The 22,874-nt window shown below is 46.9% G+C and overlaps 1 protein-coding gene across 2 annotated transcripts; it reads right to left on the bottom strand.

Moving 5' to 3' along the window:
- Window positions 1-12,201: 12,201 nt before the first annotated feature.
- PRRG3 (proline rich and Gla domain 3) lies at window positions 12,202-17,876 on the bottom strand. Of its 2 annotated transcripts, none has more exons than XM_087829303.1 (4): window positions 17,756-17,876; window positions 15,083-15,120; window positions 13,829-13,989; window positions 12,202-13,466 (listed from the first exon to the last, which is right to left on the bottom strand). In XM_087829303.1, exons 2-4 carry the CDS (start codon window positions 15,087-15,089, stop codon window positions 12,939-12,941), a joined length of 696 nt encoding a protein of 231 aa, XP_087685429.1. In that variant the 5' UTR covers window positions 15,090-15,120; window positions 17,756-17,876; the 3' UTR covers window positions 12,202-12,938. The 2 variants fall into 2 exon arrangements, with proteins under 2 accessions (XP_087685429.1, XP_016071311.1); XM_016215825.2 differs by lacking the exon at window positions 17,756-17,876 and adding an exon at window positions 17,640-17,688.
- Between the last annotated feature and the right edge of the window lie 4,998 nt (window positions 17,877-22,874).

Here is a 22,874-nt window from a genome sequence, read left to right as displayed (position 1 = left end):
CATTTCCTCCCTTTCTCCCTTCCACCCAGTCCCTGCCCCACCCCAGGCCTTCACCACACTATTGCCTGTGTCCATGGGCTATGCATATGTGTATATAAATTCTTAGGTTAATCTCTTCCTGTCCCCCTCACCCCTGTCAACTCTGCTCCAGAGAGATTGGTCCCAGAGCTAGACAGTTGGGGCCAGGGACGGCAACAGGCAGCCAAGATTTCACCACCTTCTCTAAGCAAGTTTTGGAGCAGAGCTGACATAAGCCCTACCTGCATTCCTGAGGGCCCTTGAAGGAGCCTTTCCTATCTCCAGCAGAGCAACTGTCATGAAATCTGAGCTTTCTATGGGCACCTTAGGGGCAGAGAAGTGTACTCTGTGGGACTCAGGAGCTTGGGAAACAGGAGCCATGGGTTTCTGCCAGACCAGGCTTGCCAGATTGAGAAAATAAAAATACAGGATGTCAACTGAATTTGAATCTCAAATAAACAATAAATAATTCTTTTTAGTGTAAAATGCTCCATGAAACATTTGAGACGTCTTACTAAAATTATTCACAGTTTATCTGACATTCACATTTATCTGGGTATCTGGATTTTATCTGGCAACCCTATGCTCTGTCCATCCTCACCACGATCTCAATATTTGAGCTTGAGCAAGTCTTTCCTTTCTTGGGGCCTGAATCTACTCATTGGATGGTAAAGTTAACAATCCTCTCCCTACAGGGTGGCTGGATTGGGAGAACACTGAAGTCAGCAGAGTTGAAATAGTGTGGATAGGCACAAGCAAGACTTTGCATTATTAACTTCAGATCAGATTATCTTCTGACTGCCAACTGGTCTTGATCAGTTGGGGCTTCCTGGGCACTGGAGCACTAGGCCAGGTGCATGCAGAAGCACTGACTCCTGGTGGCAAAGGAATCCACTACCTAAAGCCAAGCAAAATGGGTGGGGAAACTTCCCTTCCAACCTCCCAATGAGACCCAGAAACCCTGACATTTCACCTTGGGCACCAAGGATGGCTGGGGTGTGGGAGACAAAATTTGCATGCTGTTTCTTTCTCACTTTTTTTTTTTTTTTTTGGTGGGGGAGATTTATGTTGGAGAAGAGCATGTACATAAGAGGTGAACTGCTGCAGGCAAGCTGTCCAGAGAGTGCAAAGGATATGTGGCTTCTTTAAGGACAGACAGAGGAAGGGTCTTGAATGTTTTCCTTAATATGTCTCTACAGCAGGCTAAACTTTTCCCTCTATCATAATTTTCTTCTGAAATTGCCCCAAATTCTCATTCCAAACACTCTGAAAACCCCCCACTTTCTCATATGTCAGCCTTGGGGGCCTGAAGGACTAGAGTATCCAGAGAACAGAGAGATTTGCCAAACTTTATGGGGACCAGGAGAATGGCCCATGGCCAAGTGTAAGTGATGGGCTGCAGTGACCTGGACCCCTGTGGAAAGCCCCCAGTGGAGAGGGCCAGGGACCCAAAGTTCTTACCACCTCAGAAGTTAGACAGATACTTCTGGGAAGGGGAGGGTGGGAATCTAGAGAACATCTGGCTTAAGTGTGTGTGTGTATGTTTGCCATGTTTTACACAAATGAGATCATACATTTGAGATACATGTTATTCTGCAACTTACTTTAAGTGCACTGTGTCCCTTGGGGAATCTTCCATGTCAAAAGAAATGTACCTCACATCTTTTAAACACAGCACAGAATTTTGCTGCACAGCTGCACCACAGTTTATTGATCTGCTCATGGACATTTTGGATGTCTAGAGCTTTTCACTTTTATAAACAATGTTGCAGTCAGCTTTACTGCCCATTCCTCCGCATACATGGGTACATGATTTTGTAGAGTAAGTGCTTAGAAGAGGTATTGTGGGGTCCTAGGATATGTGTGTTGACAATTTTGACTGATATTGACTGATATTATCAATGTTCCCTCTGAAGAGACTGCACCAAGTGAGACCTCACCGAAGGAAGAAAGTGCTAGATTCTTCATAGCATTATCAATATACTGTATTATAAAATTTTCTAAAAGGCATCATTATGATGGGTGAAAAATGATAGCTATTGCATTGTTGCTTTAATTTATATTTCTTTAATTATGAATAAACCTGAGCAATTTTTCATATGCTTATTGATCTTCTCTGTTCCTTTTCTGTGAATGTCTGCTGGAGGGCTTGGATCTTTACTGAAATAAAAGCACCTTTATTAACAGAAAGGGATGGGGGCAAAAGCTCTCTCTCCATTCAAGCTAAGCATCTCCAAAGAAAACATATCATAATCTTCCCTAAAGGTGTTCGTGAGCACAGAGCCTCTACTGGGGACCAAACAAACACAATTAATTGCATCCAAGTTTGTGCTGAAATCTAGAGGGCATCCAGCCACCCACAGAACAGGTGTGCAACACAGGCAGGTGTTGACTTCCTATCTGTCTGCCCTTGTCTTGTGTCTGTCTCTCTGCCTGCCCCACCACATGTGTCCACCACTGGCCTCTTCCAGCTGCTTAACCAGCCATGTACTCTATTCAGATTCTCTAACAGCTTGAGGTCTGATGGCCTGTGTGCTACCTTGCAAGCAGTAGTGGTAGTTGACAAGGACCCAGGCCCAGGGTCAGCACACCTGGGAGTTACTTCTAGTTCTGACACTGAGTCATCTTAGGCAAGTTGTTTCCCCTGCTCTGAGCCTCAGATCCCCACCTTCATATGGAAGATTGGGCTAAAGAAGGAAAGAAAGAAAGAGAGAAAGGAAGAAAGAGAGAAGGAAGGAAGGAAGGAAGGAAGGAAGGAAGGAAGGAAGGAAGGAAGGAAGGAAGGAAGGAAGGGAGGGAGGGAGGGAGGGAGGGAGGGAGGGAGGGAGGGAGGGAGGGAGGGAGGGAGGGAGGGAGGAAAAGGAAAGGAAGAAGAAAGGAAGAAAGAAAGAAGAAAGAAAGAAAGAAAGAAAGAAAGAAAGAAAGAAAGAAAGAAAGAAAGAAAGAAAGAAAGAAAGAAAGAAAGAGAAAGAGAAAAAGAGAAAGGAATTTAAAAAGCCAATGGGCACGATTGTCTGCTGCCTCCTCTGCATAGAGCCCCATCTCAGGCAGCTATAATCCCAAACCCAAGCAAGAAAATCGGATTTTGGCTACAAACCCAGATTTCCTTGGCAACTGGGAGCTTCCTCTCCACTTGATAATAAAACTTATGAATCTGTAAACAATTTTCCTTCCTGCTCCTGGAAGGAGCTAGTCCTGAGGTCATCCCTGGAGCCCCAGGCCCTCCCCCAGCCAGAGGGGAAGGGGAAGGGGGACTACCAGAGCCTTGCAGTTGTCTTATTTCCTTAAAGAGACAGGAAGGACAGAGGAGCAAACTTCAGGGACTGAGCTGGCTAGGAAAGGAGGGTCACCTCATGAGCAGAAAGAAGGAAATAAGTGGCAGGACCTTGGGTAGCCCTTGGAACCCACCCCTCATGGGAACAAGGCAACCAGCAGGAGGTTACAGGGGACATTTAGATTTCCAAGTGTGGGCTGCTCTCATTCAATATGGCTGTTTTGAATCAAAACTGACTGAATGCCAGACATTGGAAATAAGGACAGGGTCCCTATCCTCATGGACCTCATGCTCTAGAGGGCAGATAGAAACACATGAGTTGGCAGAAAGTCCATGGATCTGTGAGGGCATTAGCAGGGTTTGTTTTTGTAGTGGCCCTGTCCTTCGTCCTGCCACCTACTGTCTCCTTAGGAGTGTGATGATTCCCTAGAACTTTATCAACCTAAGAGGAAGGGCCTGACCATTTTCCCTAGCACCTGCAGCCTCTGACTGCACACCTCCAGGATAACTCACTACCTCTCAAGGGGGCTCAGATTGGTAGAAAAGTCTTCTCCAAGTTGGGTGGAAATGCTGGCCATGTCTAGCTGATGCTTCTGCTTCTCCTTCTTCTTCTCTGCTAGCCCAAGAATTTCTTCCCCCAAAAGCTGGCAGCAAATTTGGAAACTCAGAGGGGTTTAGTCACTTGTCTATTTGGTCAATTTTGCCCATGTACAGGGAAGTAAGTGGGGAAGGAACTCTTTCCTGGCCCCCAGGGAGGGGATTGGACAAGGTGACTTTGAAGAGCCCTCAACTTTGCCTGTGGGGTGACTCCTCAGGTCGAAATGCATCTGCTTTTTATTGTTTTCATACCCAGTGGCTGAAATATGATGTGTATGTAAAATTCAGGAGAATCAGAGGCCAAAGGAAAGTGGCCAACAATAATGAGGAGGTGGAAAAAGTGGTGCAAAGTCTCAGACACTGACCACCTCAAAAGCACAAGCAGCAGCCTCCACTCTGAGCTGGATAAAGACATGGAGGAGAGGAGTAGCAGGCCTGAGAAGCTGCTTGTTTTTTCAGACAAGAAACTAGTGACAAGCTTATGAAGCAGACACTCTTCTCAGTATCCCATATTTTACGGATGGACCAGCTGATGCTCAGAGAGGGCTGGGAGATGACTCAGTTCACTTAGCAATTCAGTGGCAAGGCTTCTATGTAAACCGATGTCTTCAGACTGGCAATCCAGGGTCCTTGCTAAAACAGGGGGAGGTCCCAGGGAGGAATTGGCTCAAGAGAATTTCAGTAAACATCCTCCTGACCTATCTCACTCTAACATGCCTTCACCCCTATAAGACAGAGCCAGCAGTCACACCAGGAGGGTGAGGTGAATCAGAGCCCAGTTCTACAGTCCTAGAAGCCCTTCCCTTCATCATGGAATTTGAGTCCTAGCTTCTCACTTAGCTGGGTGACACCAGACAATGTACCTCAGTGATCCTGCCTAGAAAAAACAGATTAGGGCTCATGGAATGTGAAGCACTCAGCTCCTAGCAGAGCTAGTGCTTAAAGTCCAAGCTTCTAGGATTTTCCCACAGTCAACAAGGCCTTCTGACTCACCCTTTGCAAAAGACAAGCTGTCCATGCCACTAGCAAGGCTGGTGGCTCCAGCTCCAACTCTATCAGTGATCTCTCTGCATTCTTCTGGGCCTTCAGCTCCTCACCTCTCCAGGATGATTCAATTTGGCATGGAAATATTGTCACATCTTTCCCAGCACCTTGTCGGTTTCTCTCACCCCTGTCTGTCTCCCCTGTTGACTGCCTGACTTGTGGTAGGAGCTCATTGAATAGTTGCTTAATTTAAGTGACCTGAATATTAAAACAAACAAACAAAAACCTGTCCTTACTCATGCTACTGTCCTCCCTTAACACCCTGATAGTCACCCTCCCATGCATACTGTCTCCATTCTTTCATCTCCCAAATGTTCCTCTCCTCATTCGAGTCTGACTTTTTCATCCATCACTCAGCTGAAATCACCCAGGTCAAGGTCACCAATAACCCCCTGGCAGCCAGATCCAATGAATCCGCTTCACTCTTCGTTATTTGACTACTTGGAAACATTTCATATCATTGTCTTCTCTCTCCATCTAGAAAGACTTTACTCCCTTGGTTTCCAGGACTCCATACTCCCATAGTTTCCCCCCACCCACCACACCACCCCCAGCAGATATAAAAATCCTCGATGATCAAGTACCTTATACAAAATGGCGAAGAACAATGCATATAATCAGCCCTCCATATCCATGGATTCTAAGCTGCAGATCAAAAATACTGTTTTTGATCCTAGGTTGGTTGAATATGCAAATGCAAAACCTGGGGATATGGAAGGCTGACTGTTTATTTATTGAAAATCTTCTGTATATAAGTGGACTCATAGTCTAAACCCATGTTGTTCAAAGGTCAACAGCAAATAGATATATCTATATATCTCTGTTTAATCTCTCTTTCTACACACACACACACACACACACACACATCCTATTGATTCTGTGTCTCTGTGGTGCCCTAATACAACCTCTTAAATACATAATTCAGTGTTTGAGCAAAAATCTTCTCAGTAGTCTACTTCTCTCTGTCTCTTCTGTTACCAACCTAGCCAATCCCATCAGCATCTCTTGCTTGGATGACTGCAATAGCTTCCTACTTTATCTCTCTGATCCCATCATGGTCCCTTTAGTCCATTCTTCACACAGTAGGTAGAGAGGTTGTTTTAAATATAACATGCCTGGTCATGCCACCTTGCTCCTTAAAGCACTTCGCAGTGACCTCCCTACAGTTCTGAGTGTGGCCTAGGAAGTTCTGCATGGACTTCCCTCAACTTTTCCAGTTTCATCTTGCACAAGTCTTTGTCTTATGCTACTCTGGCTTCTTCTGTTTCCTTAAAAATATGGTGGGCTTGTTGGACTCCAGGTCTCTTCACAGGCTGCTCCTATGCCTGGTTTAATAATCTTCCATGCTTTTTGCTAACTGATTTCTACTCATCTTTCAATATTTAAGTTGAACATGGCTTCCTCAGAGAGGCTTTCTTTGGCAGTCCCCATTTCAAGCACAATTCATGAATTTTCCCCATTGTCCTCTGTCCCTTCATTCCGTGCAGTCTCAGGCTAACTGCTACAAGGGTGTAGCAGTGGGAAAAGGGTGAGAAGAGGGGTCCCACCTTTCCAAGTCACAACTCCAAAGCACAGTCTTTGTCCTTCACCTCATTCCCTGTGTCTGCTCCAGCAGGGACTGGGAGACACCAAAGTAGGACTGTTTCTCTTCACCATCACCTCTTTAAGTCCCTCCCTTCCCTCACTTACCCTCATCCTCTTGAAGCAATCTAACTGCTTTGGCCCTATAATCTATGGTCTTATGATACAGCCAGCAGATAAGAAAGGGAGGTTTGGAAAGTTGGGACCCTTCTTCTCACCCTTTTCCCATTGCTACACCCTTATAGCAGTTGGCCTGAGACTGCATGGAGTGAAGGGACAGAGGACAGTGGAGAAGATCTATAAATTGTGCTTGGAATGGGGACTGCCAAAGAAATCTTCCTTGAGGAAGCCATACTAAACTTAAATATTGGCTAGTACTCCAAGGGAGACTTTGGAAGCCTGGGGTCTCTGTCATGAGTTACCTTCCTTGCCTGGGCTAGCCTGGGACTCAAAGTCATTGCCTACCTACAGTGCTCATTTCTGGTAAAAGAACCTAAAGTTCTAAGCCCATCTGTGTGCTGGAGCCTGCTTAAAGAGTCTTTATTTGACTTCACAGCATCCCCAGAGAGTTAGCATCACTTAACAAGCCAGGCTGGGATAAGAATGGAACTCAAGGTCTCTGGCTGTCATTCTTGGCATTTAGCCTCTAAATTCAATCCTTGATGGAGGCCCTGGATTTTATTCCTATTATCTCACACTTCCATGGTTTTTCCTATTAAAGAGTGAATTATTTTCGTTACTGGGAATTGGCACAACTTGTTCCAGTGACACTCTATGGCCATATCTCACTGCACATCAACAGCTGAGTGTGTTTGGGACTAAGATCACACTTACACCAAGGAGGGGGTTAAGGCATCATTGCCCTTTGAATAGTCTCTGACTCTTGCCATCTTCAAAATTCAAGAAGCTGAGCCAGGACAAAGTCTGAGTATCATGTCCCACCTACAAAGGGCACAGGAAAAACCTTCCCTCCAGCTCCTCCCCCAGCTCTGAAATGAAACAGGCCATCCTAGCCTGTGACACCTCTGTTAATAACCAAGGATCAGGTGACAGGGAAGTTACTGATTTGTGACAGATCTTACTAACTTCATCCCAGGGGGGTGGGGCAGGAGATCATCTTACACACATGGGGACAAACATTAATATGCAGGACATCTTTGCTTCCTGCTTACAAACTGGTTTGGGCTGTTTCCTTATCTACAGCCTGACTTGGAAAACCCAGTTTAGCTTACAATCATCCATATCCCCATGGGAGTCTGGGGATCCAAAATAGATGAGAACAGAACACAAGGGAATGACATTTGCTCTTTATTATTATTCATTATCTTCTTGTACAGAAAGAGACAAAATTTAACAGCTAAGCTCAATTATTACAATGAAAGATGAGAGAGAGAGAGAGAGAGAGAGAGAGAGAGAGAGGGAGGGAGGGAGGGAGAGGGAGAGGGAGAGGGAGAGGGAGAGGGAGAGGGAGAGGGAGAGGGAGAGGGAGAGGGATGAGAGGAAAGTTTGTTTGTTGCCTCCAGGCTCCAGTGAAATCCTGACCTATTACTAAATGCACAGATTTTCCAGCTGACATGGGTCAACATATGAATAATAGCAGTTTAAAGTGGTACCAAAATTAATACATTTCACAGTAATCATGTCTATAAGCTCAGCTGCACATATTAAAGTTTCCACTATCACAAATTCACAATCACAGAGTGAAATAACAGGTGTGTTCAGATCTGGGAAAGTGGCATCCATAAGGGGAGATGGATTTGAAGGCAAAAGTAGCTGTGGGATTTATCCCATTCTTGAATATCTGTGTTAATACTCAGGCTGAAGGTGGGAGCAGGCCAGGCACTGTTCAATGGGCAGATATCTCAGTACAGTGGAACAACTGTTGAGGCATTGAGCCTGAGGGGGTGTGCTGTTTGGATATCTTTGTCAGAGAAATTCTTGCTAGAGAGAGACTCACCACCCACAGCCTGTAAAATGAAACACTCCCTATGTTTGAATATTGGGGGGGTGAATGATAGAAATGGCCAGCCTGACAGCAAAACATCTGCTTTACAGAATATTTAGCAAGATACACAGTTATATTACTTTAAATTGCAGTCTAGTTCACAAAATATATTATTCTAAGGTAAATAAAAGAGCAGAATGGAAAGCTGCAATACTCAACATCCCCACTATGGAGAGAGAACAAGAGATTATCCAGTACAGAAAGAGCCTTACATATGAGAATTTGCTGAACCCCAAAGTTGAAGGCACTGTGCAGGGATCCTTAATATCTTGAGCCTTTCATTTGAAAAAGGTACTAATTTTATGAGTACCTTTTACACATATGACCCTCTTACACACATGACCCGGAAAATTGACTAAAGGGAAGAGTATTTCAAATATTTATACAGTGCGAGAATTTCAGATACAGTGAATTATCTTAAGTTGTGATTTTCTCTAAGTTCTGAATTAGTGGGCTTCAAGTTAATGGGCTTTTTACCATAGTTGCAAGCAGTCTGATTATAGTACTTTTTAATTAGCTAATTATACTAATTAATATGAAGAGAGTTCAGTGGGGAGGATGTGCTTGTTTCTGAATCAGCACAATTCTAAAATGGAACTTCATTACATGTTAAGCTGAAAAGCACTCTATACCAGCAACTCTGCTGCCCAGCTCTCCATCTTAGCCTTAAACGTGAGGACACATACATGAGACGCAGCGCATGTGCATACTCCTAGAAAGACAGAGCGCAAGTGAGTAAGAGTCTCTTTCGGTGATCTCTCAGATCAAAAAACAATCTAGAGGCAGTGTTGTTTTTTTCTTCTTCCCATGGGATGCTATTTGGTTGTCAAAAGATCAAACCCCAGCCAGCCAGAGAGGAACAATCAGGTTCCAATTCCTTAACAGACACTTTCTTGTCCTGAATTCATCATATTCAGGCTACAAAAAAGACAACATCCAACAAAACAGGCAGATTCCTGTCTCCCAAAGCACCCTAAGGAATTCACACTAATGGCAGTGGGATTGGAAAACAGAAGAGGAGGCCCTTGGCTTCCAGTTGCTCCAAGGTGCATTTCCATCAGCCAGGGCACAACACTGATGCTGTGCACATATGCTGGGCACCTGTGATCTCCACTCTTTCTCTTGTGCTTTTGGTTTGAAAACCCTGGGCAACAGGGAGCAGCAAGGAAAGGACAAGATTGTTACTCTTGTTTTTAAAATTCTTAGAAAGTTTTTGGTTGAAAATGAGTGATAGTCATATTTCAAGAAGTTTTTAAAGCCTTTTCTTTTTAAATGAAAAATATCTAAATAACTAGCCCCACCATTCCCAAAGTCAATAGTGACACATCTTTCCACCAGAAAAATAAAAATAAGTCTCAGGAGCGCTCAGATTTCCTTCAGCTGCTCACATCTACAGAACAGGAGCCAAAGCCAGGGGCGCCGAACAAAAAGAGCATGTGAGTTGGGATCCCAGCAGGCAGAGGCCTCCAAGATGGAGCTGCTTCATCTTCTTCCAAAGCTTTTTGTGAGCAGGGGCAAAAAGTGGCAACTTTGGGGGGCTCCAGCAGCAAATCTTAGCTTTCCTCACTTGGGGCCTTGTCATCAGGCTGCCTAGCCACAAGAGGGGACATTCCTCCCTTCAGACTGAAACCCACATTCCTGGTACAAATATAGCCACACACAGGCTATTGTTTCAGATAAGCATGTGGAAAAAGGCAACATGCACAAGAATACACACACACACACATACACACGCACAAGTCCAAAAACAACAAAAATCTGGCTACCGCAGAATTAGTACTGTATCAAATCAATGTCCATACAAAGACAGAGTTAGAAAGATATGTACAGAGCATTCATAAAAACCAAATGTGCACCGCCAATTGTGGACTGCACAGTCTTTTTCTACAATATACTGCAAAAAAAATGTCCCAGAGACCACCCAGAAGAATGCTGTGAAGCACCTGAACCAGAGAGCACAAGGCCTTAAGAAACTGCTTCCAAATGAGCTCTCTTTGCAAGCCTGTGCTCAGCGCCTAAGGGACACGTGCCACCTTCCATCAGGCCAAGTTCCTGCTTCCAGATCTATCCTGTCTCTACCCAGCTGCAAAATACCTGGCAGCTCAGTAGGGAAAGGCTCAATAGATGCCAAAGGCAGTAGGCATTCCTTGGCTCTGGTAGATGAGGCCTATGCCTTGCCCTCTGCTAAGTGGAAAGGAGACTCATAGGGATGTCTTCTCCCAGGTGACATGCAGGTAATTGCTCGAGAAAATGCTGGGAGCAAAAGGGCTGGCCCCAGAGTTTAAGACTGCTCCAGGTCCTCCAACATGGCCAAATAGGATTGACTCCAGCCTTATGGAAACGGCAGGGGCTTTCCAGGCCAAAAATGACTTTGTGAGGAAGGGTAGGAGTATAGTGCTAGAGACACAGAGGGAGGAAAAGAGGAAGGAAGGAAAGTTGGAATGCCACCTGGTCAGCACCTCTGGCATCAGGGAGCTCTCAGGGGAGGGAAAATAAAAGGTCAACTGGCAGAAGACTGATTCCCCAGATTGAGACTCAACATCAGAGTCATATGAAGGCCTCCACTAAGACTGTTGTCTTACAACTTACACATTTCTAGAAGAATTTTCCTAAGGGCAAATAGTACTACACAAGCATTAGCTCAGTCAGCCTCTTGTGAAGTAGGGGGAAGGATGAAAAACCCCAATCACAGGGTCAAGTTGTCCAAGCTGGTGGCCTCACTCGGATAAGTACACAAGCTTCCTGACTTGAAGCAAGTCTCAGGGCAAGTGTGTAGGACTGAAGGAACTTCCAGATGTCATCTGTGGCTACAAGGCAGGGCTGCATTCAGACAAGAAGACCTGATGCCTGCCTTGGAAAGCTATTTAAACAGAAAGAAGCTTGTCTTCTCAGTAGGTTTTAAACTGCTGTGGTTGCTAAGAGACCCTGGCTGTGCACTCTTTTGGACCCCACAAAAATTTGCTACATTTAAAAAAGCACCACAGAGGAAAAATAGTTTGGCTCCAAGGCCAGGAGGATGGAGATGGAGGGGTGAAGGAGATGGTGTCAACATTCTTTTGTGTGGTCATTGACAGTTAAATATAGGTCACCTCTGCCCCAGTGCTGTCCAAAACCTCACTGAAATGGAAAGATGAACAGCTCCTGGGCCACAGAAAGAGGTTAATAAAAACAGATCAGCACCTGGCAATGACAGGGAAAATTCTGGATGTGCCTTCTACCCCAGGTCATGGGCTTCCTTATCTCCCTCGAAAAGAGTTTTAAAACTGGACGCTTTAGGATCTTCTCCCCAGGTGGGCACCATCGTTAAGGAGAAATGAGCCATCTAAAGTTCAATTTTAACTTAGTGCACCTACTCATGAAAGGAGAGTATCCCAAAAGTTCAAAACCAGAGAGCACATTGATGAGGAGTTTAATCGTGCTATGGGTCAATCAACCTCATGAAGAGCAAACCTCAGCTCTCTGCCCCAGCCTGTACCCCAACCATTCAGAGGCCATGGACTTCACAGGCAGAGGCAGCCAGATAAATTTTCACAGGGCTATGATTGGGCTCATACCAGTGGGTAGCAGTTTTAGCACAGCCAGTACACATGTCTGGAGAGCCAAGGTCTGCGAGATGCCAAGCACACCAGAACCAGAGCTACTACTCCAGGATGGCAAAGTTCACTCAGACCCTTTTGCTCAATCTGGAGAAGGCAGCTTTGCCAGCCAGGTCCCTGCTCCTCATCCTTCACACACCCTGCCCTCCTTCCAGGTTGCTCTAGACATTCCTTTTAACCTGGTCAGGAGGGTGGGAGTGGGTGTTGCGGGAGAGAGGCATCACAAATCTGTGAGATTGATTTCCCTTGGTCCCTATGAATGGCCTAGGTTACAGTGTTTTGTTTTATTGTGTTTGTTATTTATTTGTTTGTTATTAGTCTTTTTGTTGTTTTTTGTTCAGTCCTGTTTTTGTCCTCAAAATGTAAGCCAGGACAGTAAGCACAGGACTGTTAAGGGGAAAGTGTGCTGAAGGTCTGGCTCCTCTCCCTCATTTCTGTGGCCTAAGCTTCCAGACACAGACAAGTCTCCAGACAGCTGTGTGGCCCCAGGGCCCAAGCCTATGAACATTCTGGCCACAGTCAACTCCTGGGGTGATTCCTTTGGCATAAGAGAAGCCAGTCCTTGTCAGGAAGACAGGATGGAGGGGAATGGGAGCTTCTGGAAGAGCTGGGCTCTGTGGCCTGTCACTTTCCAGGGGCATGCATACTCCCTACTCCCCTCCACCTGTCTCTGACAACTGACTTCCTACAAATCCATGGTTGGGAAATTATTTGGCAACAAGGAGGCTAAGGCTGTTTTGTGGTGGCACAATCTTTAAAAAGTTAAAAAGAAAATAGGAGACTCCTGAAAGAGGTTTTCATACCAGATAGGACACAAGTCCCATTACTTGTCTGAGCCAGGGTTGGAAGCCACTATCTCCTCATATTTTGGGGGTGGATCACTATAAGAGACACTTGTCTCTTCACTGCTGCTCTCCTGGGGTGCAGTCACCTCCTCGTAGGATGGAGGAGGAGTGGCACTGGACAGTCTGGAGAGAGAGAGCTCAGGAAGGTAGAGGGTGCTCTCAAGGCGGACTGTGGTTCTGCCTCCCCGACTGGATCCCAGCACCACCTGCTGGTTGCTCCCTGCTTCCCGGTGCCCAGAGGACTCCCCTTGGCTATGCACAGTGCCCCGGTACACCATCACCCGGGGCAGGCTGTGAGTGGTGCGACTGGCTAGGTACCGGTTCTGAGCATATGAGGGGTGATGACGGGTAGCTTTCTGCAGCTGGCACCTCCAGATGATGAACAAGGCGATGACAATCAGCAACGCCACTCCCAGAAGAGGCACAACCACATACATGGCATCTGAGCTCTGCGCAGGGTCTCTGACTGAGTAGACTGCATTTGGGTACCCCTTCCAGAACTCCATCTGCAAAAGAAGAAGGACCACGTACACTTATACACAAGAGCTCATGCCCCAGGTAGACCTCAGGGGCCTTTCACAAGTTTGCTCTCCACTCCACCCCATCTGACTGGCCTCTAAGAGCTATCAGAGAGGCTATGAAATGCACCAAGGACAAAAAGCAACACTCCCATGTGAAGAGACCCCCAGAATCAGGCAGATGGGACTCTAAGGACATGTTGTCTGTTTTTCTATGGCCCCAGTGGCCCTGTCTTGGACTGGGCCATCTTTCCTTCATTGCTTCTGTTCCATCTGAGGCACCTGGGCCTGCTCTTGTTATTCCTGAGGTTACCTTTTCTCCCAGAACCCAGCCACAGGGCAGTACATGCCGTTTTCTCTTTGTCCTCAAACACTTCCTTGACCTCTTCGTAGCTGCAGATCTCTTCCATACACTCCCGCTCGATGGTACCCTGGCGCAGCTCCTCCAGGAACTCATTGGCACGAGGGAACCGTTTCAGGACCGAATGGGCATTCTTGGCCTCCAGAAACACTAAGGAGAAAGCTGCACTGAAGCCTGGAATGGAGAGGTGCCCAGGGACTCCTTCAAACCAGACTCAACCCAGGCACAGAAGCACAATGATGGAGGGAAGCAAGACAAAGCCACCTGGCTAGCCACCATCTCAGACATAGCTGGCCCTTTGTGACAAGAATGGAATGGCTGACTTTCTATGATGCCATGATGTATCTGCTTAGAATACCAGGGACCCAACAAGACTCATGTCTCTGGTGCTATGGAGGAAAATGGAGAGTGCACGTTGTGTAGAAACGATGGGCATGAAGGATTTTGAGTATTGCAGTCACCAGTGAAAAAACACTATCTCCTGCCTCATATCAAAATAAAATCAGACCTCTTATCATGAGAATGTATTCTTTGAAGCTGATGCTGGTGACCAATACCAAACAGCATCATAAGACTCTATCAGGGTGGCTTCCCTCTACCTGAATCACCACCTGTGCCATCAAAATGCCTGTCATTAATAGCCATGCCCAAGACAGTCTAGCACAAACCCAGGCAGGGGTAGATCAGAGGACTAAATGTACATGAACTTGGGAAGAGGGTAGCAGGATCCATGAAGAAAATCTAAGTCTTTGTTGACTGGGCACAGTTGCTTCCTGGAAAAATGCCATTAAGTCGTAACTATATCTACTTATTCCAAAGGTAGAAACTCAACTACAGTTGAGCTGATTGGCATAATATGAGCTATGCACCTCCATAAGCCTGACCTGAGACTTTAGAGAATAAAGGAAGAGGTGACATCTGCTCCTGATATTCCCCTAGAGGTGAGACTTCTTAGTTCTCATGTCAACCAGTCCCTCTCATGCCCAGGCAGGTAGGGCTTTGCCAGCAGGCAGATATTCTTCCCCAGGCCTTATAGTCTATCACATTAGATTCTCTCATAGTGGCCTGGGTAGGTGCACATGTCCAAATGAGCATGTTCTCCAGAAAAAGCTAATTGGACAGAGGCCACAGGGACAACTGGGGAAAGGAAAGCTGTGAAGGAATTGAAAGGTAGATATGTACTTTTCCCATGAGCCTTTAGGCATGGGCCTTTCCCACTTGGTCCAGGCTCAGAAAAACTCACCTGCCATAGTCCTCCCTCAGATCCAGCTTCTCACTTGCCTGGCAAAAGAGAAAGGCAGAGTCACAGTTGAAATCACACCCCAAAACCTACAGGGCACCCTCTTGGCCCTAGCATGTAAACCAACTCCCAATGGTTTGGTCAAAGGTCAAAGCAGCACCTTATGTGGCACAGCACCCTCTGTGTGGCCACTCACAGCTCTACTGTTTCCCATTCTACCCTGAGCTCTCCTCCAGAGCTCCCCAAAGCCCTGCAGGACCCAAGGCAAACATTCTAGCTCTGTCCCCCAAGAATATTCTAAAAATTTAGAAGACCTAGACCTTGACTTTTTTCTGAAAAACTCCTACAGACTGAGGCTCTCCTTTCTCACTTCCATCAAGGAATCTGTTCAGTGTTGCCTCTGATGTGAGCTATTGTCTGAAACATTTGCCCCTGCTCAGGAATTATCCAGCCAGTATGTAAACCTCGTCCATAGCACACTGCTCTATTCAACACACCCTCCCCACTCATGTTCATATTCCAGAGCACTGGCCCAAGTGTCCACATCTAGAAGCAATCGCCCCACAGCTCTACTGCCCAAGCAGAAACTCTGGTTTTAAGAGTAACTGGATGCAGGACAGGTGAGCGGTATAACCCATTGTGCTACCCTTTTTTCTTAGGCTGCCAGGAAGTTCAGCATTAACATTGACCATCAAGCACAGGCGCCCTGGATGCCCAGCTGTTCAGAACATATACTTCTCCCCTGTGACATAGTATACACTTTTTAACTTATGTTTACAAAGTCTTAAGTATATTTCAAATATATCTTCCAATCCTTTTGGCAAACAGGATAGAAATCATAAATAAAATTAAAACTAAAGGAAAAACAGTACATCTAACATCCATCTATGGAAACACCATGTTAAGGGGGCTTTTCTCTTTTGAACCCCACAACAATCCCATCCAAAACTATCAACGTGTGAATCTGTCAATAATGGGCCTACTATTATGAGGAAAGTTGACCCTCAGTGTTTAGGAGAATGAAGATGGACTATTATCTCTAAATTCTCCCTCCACTGTGGATCTCTGAGGTTCCCCTATAGCTAACGCTGGCCATGTGGCCAGAGTGAGGGTGTGGCATGCCTAACAGCAAGGTTTTTGATTGAAGAAAGATGGAGCCTTTGTGCCAGGTTTTGAAGAGAATGAGTAAAGGCTTTACTAATAAGTGAAGATAGAAAAATATGTTTCATTGTTTATCAAAGAGAACTGCGGCATTAGATTTTTTTTTTTCATCTTTACGTGGAAAAATTACATAATAGCTTACAAATAGCCACATCTTGCCCCCAAACACCTGATGGTATTGCATACCCACACATCCCATAACCCCAAATGTGTGCTATCCTGATACCTGCAAAAGTCATTAGTTCATTTTCAAGCTTCAAACAAGCCAAGAACTCCCCCAAACAGCTCACAAGGCATAGCCACACTCCATTAACAAATCTGTAGCCAATGTCACTGCTGCTGCAGCTACGAGGCCTCCTCCTGCTCCTTCCCCCAAATGTAGCGCCTTGCCTACTTCTTCCGGTATAAATACACCATCAATAGGCTGTTACTATGGCAACAGTGAGGAAGTTTGAGGGCTACACCACAGAGAACGCTGCAGCAGTCACGCATGTATAGGTTCCTCCTGTCCTGGGGGATACTGTAAGGCTGATTGTAGGCCGGAAGAATTTTTAACCCACTCCCCACAGCAACACAGCTGAATCCTGAAGGCCTACAAAAGGAAGGAAGGCCACCACAAAGACCTTCCTTAACCCCACCCCAGGCTGGAGCCTCGGAATCATAGCACTCAGAGACCTGGCTCTCAAAGTTCCTCTCATGAGGACTGGCGGGCCATCAGACCTGGAATCCCAAGACATGGCCTCTAAACCACTTCTCCAAATCCATGCCCTTTTTATTTCCCTCAATTAGAACTGATCCCTGGGAAAGCTTCTGTGGTCTCCAAATCTTAACACTCATCAACCCACCCAGTGAAAAAGAACTCCCAAATTATGCTCCAACTCAAACTCTGCTCGTCCCTTTCCATTCATGTCAGTCCTCAAAATGCCTGTACTCGCCTTCCATAGCCTGCCACCAGCGCCCTGTCCACGAACTCCTGCTTCTGGTCCAGCAACACTCTTCTCCAGGGTTTGCTCAAGACTCCCAACGCCTTGGCCCGGTCGGACCTCCAGATCCTCCCCCAATAGTGCCCCACGCCCAGTTCAGTGGTCCTGGACACCGAACCGTGCCCTCGGGGTTCGGGCACCCAACCCCAAGGGCCTCACCGTTCTCCAGGCCCTGTTGGCTCATGCCGCCAGCCACCTCACCGCAGCGCTTCTCCTAGCAGGGCCCCTGTCCCCGCCTACCTGGTCCGTACTGTCCGAGCCCCACCCCCCTGCCCAGCCTAGGCTTCTCCTCCTTCCACTCACCCCAACCCGTTGCCCTCCCGCCAACCCGGTCGCCCCCTTGCAGGCCCAGCTGGGGCCAAAGTGAGCCTGGAGCTCCCGCCCCTCGCAGCCAGACGCACAGGCCTGCCCATTACCTCGGTACCCCCTGCCCTGGTGGCCTTTGGGGGCTGCCCGTCTCCCAATAACCCTCCGAACCAGGTCCGGTCTCGTCCCCCACGCCTGGCGCGCCACCCTCTAGCGCCAAGCCCACCGTGCCCCGATCGCCAGGCCGCGATCCTCCGGACGCACAGCACACCGGGCCGCCGGGAAGAGGAGAGGAGAGAGTTGGGGACGATGAGAGGATCCAAGGGGGGTTGATCGGGCTGGCGGACCAGCTGGGCGGGAGGGGCGGCAGCGCGCACTAAGCACAGCGCGCTCACGCCCCACTCCACCGGCACCGCCCCTGCCCCCGCCCGTGCCTGGGGGGGAGGGCGGGGCCTGGCCCAAAGGCTCGGGGATTACCGGGGACCCTCCGCCAAAGGTGCTGGTCCTTCGTGCTCCCAGGCAAAGCCCCTCCGAAACCCAGGCGCTGCAGCAGGCTCTGGAGCGAGCGCCTAATGCCAGCACAAAAGGGATCCCTGCGCAGTCTAACTCCTCCAACTGTCCCCTACGCTGGCTCACCTGTCATTACGCCCGGTTCGGCGGGAATGCCAGCCAAGAAAAGAGGGACATGGGACAGCAGTTTGGGTCCACGTTGCCAGGGCTCCAACGGGCCCGCAGAAGAAAGGCATAGTCGAGGCTGAGGTCCACCAATGACTGAGTGACCTTGGCTTCTTCACTTATACCCTTCCCGCCCTGCCCCAAGACCAGTCTTCTCCGTGTCAAATCCGGGAAATGGGGAGAATCCTCCCATGCGACTGCAGCAAAATAAAAGAGGAAATGGGCTTGGTGCAGAAAGAAGAGAGGAAGGAATCTCCTGGGTCTACAAGGGGAGCGCGGGGTGGGTGGAGGAGTGGGGGCACTCAAGAGGCAGTACTATGGGAGATTCAGCCTGACAGGGCAAAACCCTGGTAGCAGAGGAGTGACAGAAGTCTAGGGAGAACCAGGCAACGGGGTGGACTGCTAAAAGAGGGCAGGACAATTCTAAGGGAGCTCAAGATCTCCTCTGCCAAAGCCTCCTAAGGTGCCAGGTGCGCCCTGCTCAGTTTTCAGGGCTCTTTTTGTTCTCTGCACCTTTGGAACCTAGCCAAGCACTTGAATTGAGCACCTTCCTTCCAAATTTAGCCCTTTGGGGCAGTTTCCAAGCAGAGAAACACCAATCTGTCCTGCTGCAGAGTGACAGGGAAAAATAGCTGGGAAAGACCTCCATCACCCCAGGATCTGTTCCAGTCCAGCTCCCAAGACTGCAGAAAACAGCCTTGGTGGGTGTGAGCTCCCCCTCTTCCTCATCTTCCTCTCCTCCCCCCATTCTCAAAGGTGCTTTCCTCTCTATCTCTGCCTCCAGTCCTCAGAGTCCTCCCCTGCCTTGCTTGCTTTTCTATGGCTGCAGGAGCTCCCTCCTTGTCCAGGAGAGACCCTTGGCACCCTCCCCCTATTGAAGGCAGCAGGACCACAGCCCTTAGCTTGTGGGGTAAGCTACCACTGGGAAAAAAAAAATCAAGATCACCTGAGAATGAGAATAGGGTTCCTTTGGGGCCCAAACACTGTATATGTTTTAGAAGCACCCTCATTTTAGGGGAAGGGAGCCTGTGTTATGATTAATAGGGGAAACTGTTTGGGGATCTTTAGGAATTTACTTCCTGGGTCTCCTAGTCCACCACCATGTCCCCATCCTGATCTTAACCACTATATTCACATGAGACTTCACACAGCTTTCAGTGTATGAGGCAAGGGTCTATGGCTTCTTTCCTCCTCTCAGTCCCCTACATAAGCTCTGGCTCCAGTATAACCAGTCTAACAGTTCCCTCTCAGCCCAGGATGCCTTTCTTCCCACTGTCAGCTTCTGTGCATTGTATTCATTCTTCCCACATACCTCAGATGACATCTCTGCTCTGCAGTCTTGTGGGATTCTCTGCCCCCACTTTTGTTGACAGTTACATTTTCAGCACTCGGTCTTCAGAGACTATAAATGGGGGTTGTCTGTAGATGCCAAGGGTGGAAAGGACTCAGAGCAGCATTTCTCAAACATGCTGCCTGCTTCAACATTTGGCAGTACCACTGATCATCACTGTGATCCTCAGCAAGTGATTTAACCTGTCTGCATCTCAGTTTCCTCATCTGTCAACTAAAAATAATGATAATAGTATCTGCCTCAAAAGGTGGTGAGGAAGGCAAGTGGGATAATCACATCAAGTGTGCCTGGTGCTTAGTATGAACCTAATACAGGTCAGCTTTGGTCAAATCCAGATGCATTGTGTTCATTTGGTTGCTCATGGGGTGCATACTTGCCTCCTCTACCTTGGGGTCAGAGATCTTGTCTCTTCATGTGTCCCCAGCATCCAACACAGAACCTCATTTGCAACAAGGTTACTAGATGCTTGTAAAGCTGAGATGGGAGAGGGGGGCTGAGTTGTAAAGCTGGAGTGAAGCTCAGCCTTCAACTTAACACCAGCAACTCTGGCCCCTGCTTCTTCCCCATGAGGAGCCTGAGTCTTGGCTTGCTCCAGATCTTGGCATTCTCAGGGGACTTTCTAACTGCCCTCAGGATGGTTTCAGGAACTCCAGGAGATTGTCTGAGGAGTGCTGAAGCCCTTTATCCTCACCTCCCCTCAGTTTTTAGATCTTGATCTGAATAGTTCCTTTCTGCACTAGGAAGGAAAGGGCTTGGCCACTGGCTTGTCTGCATTGGCCAGGCACTGGGCACTTTGATGCATTTTTTTTTTCAACCAAATCATGGTTACTTTAACTTCCCTGAGGCTACTGACACAGTTTAGATCCTTATTATCTAAATTCTGGAGAGATGTTCTGGTCTTCCTGTGAGCCTTCACTCCCTCTCCCCTATCTCCATCACTTCCATCATGCACCCTTCTCTTTCTTACTCATTGCATTGGCAATCTCAACAAACCCACCTTGGCACACTTCAAAATCACATGCGTAGTGCACTAAGGATCACGGGAGGACCCAGCTACCAAAAAAAGTGTACCGTACAGTTGTTAATAATTTTAAAAGATGACAAAAGGAAGATCATGTTTCAATAAAAATTCCCAATATGGTGTGAGAAGACAGACCTTCCACCCTAACCTTGTTCGAACTTCTAACCTGTCTCCATTTCTGATCCAGCTCCCATCTGACAGGACCAGCTTCATGGGTGTTGGAAGTATGAAGCTGGACAGGGTCCAATACTTAGAAGTGTTCCCTATGCTTGGTTTAAGGCTTGGCTTTTGCCATCTTGCAATTCTTAATACTTTTTGAACAAGAGACCTGCAGTTTCATTTTGCACTGAGCCCTGCAAGATATGTAAGTGATTTTGCCCATCAGCGATATTCCTTGATCTTATTCCAGGTTCTCAACCACCTTGCCACTCTTCTGACTCTTCCCATTCTCCTCTCTTCAAGCTTTGACCAACTTCTCCTTTCCTTAGCCCTCAGTGCACCAATTTCTTCATCTTCTACACAGCCTCTCCCTAACCCCATCCTTGTGTCTCATTCTTTGGCTGAGACAAGTACCCTTTTGCAGCCTCATTCATCCTGGCACCTCACTCTACCCAACCCTCATTCACCCCAGAATTGAACCTTTTAATGAGCCCTGTTGCTCTCCATCCCCTTATGTCTTCACCAAGTCTTACTCCATCCTTGATCCTAAAACCTGATCCTTATACCATAAGAGCCTCAAGGAATCTCTGCAAACTGATTAACCAATTAATCAAGTGTTATGGACTGAATTGTGCTCCCCCCCCATTCATGTGTTGAAGTTATAACCCCCTTACCCTAGAATTAGACCATATTTGGAAATAGGGTCTTTACAATGACAATTAAGGTAAAATTAGGCCATTTGGGTGGGCTCTACTCCAATATAGCTGATATCCTTATAATAAGAGAAGATTAGGACACAGAAATTCACAGAGAAGACCATGTGATGCCACAGGGAGAAGACAGCCATCTACAAGTCAAGGAGAAAAAGGCCTCTGAATAAACCAACCTTGCTGACACCTTGATCTCAAACTTCTAGCCTTGAGCAGAGTATTTACTCAGGGTTACTATGTGCCAGGTACTTTTCTAGGACCCAGGATTGCAGAAGCCAACAAAACAAACAAAGAAACAAACAAACAAACAAACAAAAACTATTGTCATGGATATTAAACAAAGAAACAGAGAAGTCATAAATACAGGATGTTAGGTGAGTATCAATGTTATGGAGAAAAATAAAGCAGAGAATGGTCTTGGGGCATGGAGTGTTTAAATATGTGGTCATGAAAGACCCTATTGAGAAGATAGCATTTGAGCCAAGACCTAAAGGAGATGAGGGTCTATACTGTTCCAGGTTGAAGGATCCACATGTGCAAAAGCCCTGGAATCAAAGGCATACCTAACACATCTTTAGGTCAGCCAGGAGGCTGGTGTGCTGACATGGAAAGAGTGAGAGAAGAGGATGGTGGAAGATGTGGTCAGAGAAGTCATGATGGGGGTGGCAAGGGATCATGCACAGTTTCACAGGCCATCGTGAAGACTTTGGTTATTAGAGTGAGGTGGAGAGACATTGAGGGATCTGAGGTAAGGCTGATTTCTATTTTCATATATATGATCAATCTGGCTACTTTATGAAAACAGATTGAAGAAAGACAAGGGTGGAAGCTGGGATTATTTAAGGACTATCGAAATAATTCAGGTGGGAGAGAATGGTGGCTACACGAGATGATGCAGTGGAGGCAGGGAGATGTAGGCAGATTCTGGGTTGATTTTGATGGTAGAATCATTAGATTTTGGTGACAGATTGATAATGAGCTAAGACAGAAATACAGGAGTCAAGGACAGCTCTGAGGAAGATGGAGAAGAAGAATGAAGTAGGTTGGCTAAAGAGTCTGGAGTGCTAAAAAACATCAGGGTTGGAGAAATAATTGGAAAGTAAGTAGCATTTATTTATTTTTTAAATATATCTTTATTGATTTCAGAGAGAGGAAAGGGGAGGGAGATAGAGAGACAGAAACATCAATGATGAGAGAGTCATTGATCGAGCCCACAACCCGGGCATGTGCCCTGACCAGGAATCGAACCCTGATCTCCTGGATCCTAGGTCGATGCTCAACCACTGAGCCACGCCAGGCCGGGCAGTAGCATTTAATCAGTATTAAAAGTCATGAAACTGGATGGGATCAAGGAAATGAGTACAGAAAAAGAAAAAAAACAACAATCAAGCCCTGGACATCTAACATTTAGAAGTGGGGTAGATGAGAA

Source organism: Miniopterus natalensis, chromosome X, assembly GCF_054644295.1.
Source record: "Miniopterus natalensis isolate mMinNat1 chromosome X, mMinNat1.hap1, whole genome shotgun sequence".
In the NCBI taxonomy this organism is placed as follows: Eukaryota; Metazoa; Chordata; class Mammalia; order Chiroptera; family Miniopteridae; genus Miniopterus; species Miniopterus natalensis.
This window is presented reverse-complemented; position numbering and strand designations above follow the sequence as displayed.

Excerpts from the sequence above, each read along its gene's own strand:
- PRRG3 (XM_087829303.1), bottom strand. Across the intron at positions 13,467-13,828 it reads TTGAGGACAAAGAGAAAACG|ATGGAGTTCTGGAAGGGGTA; the intron begins GCATGTACTGCC and ends CTTCTTTTGCAG.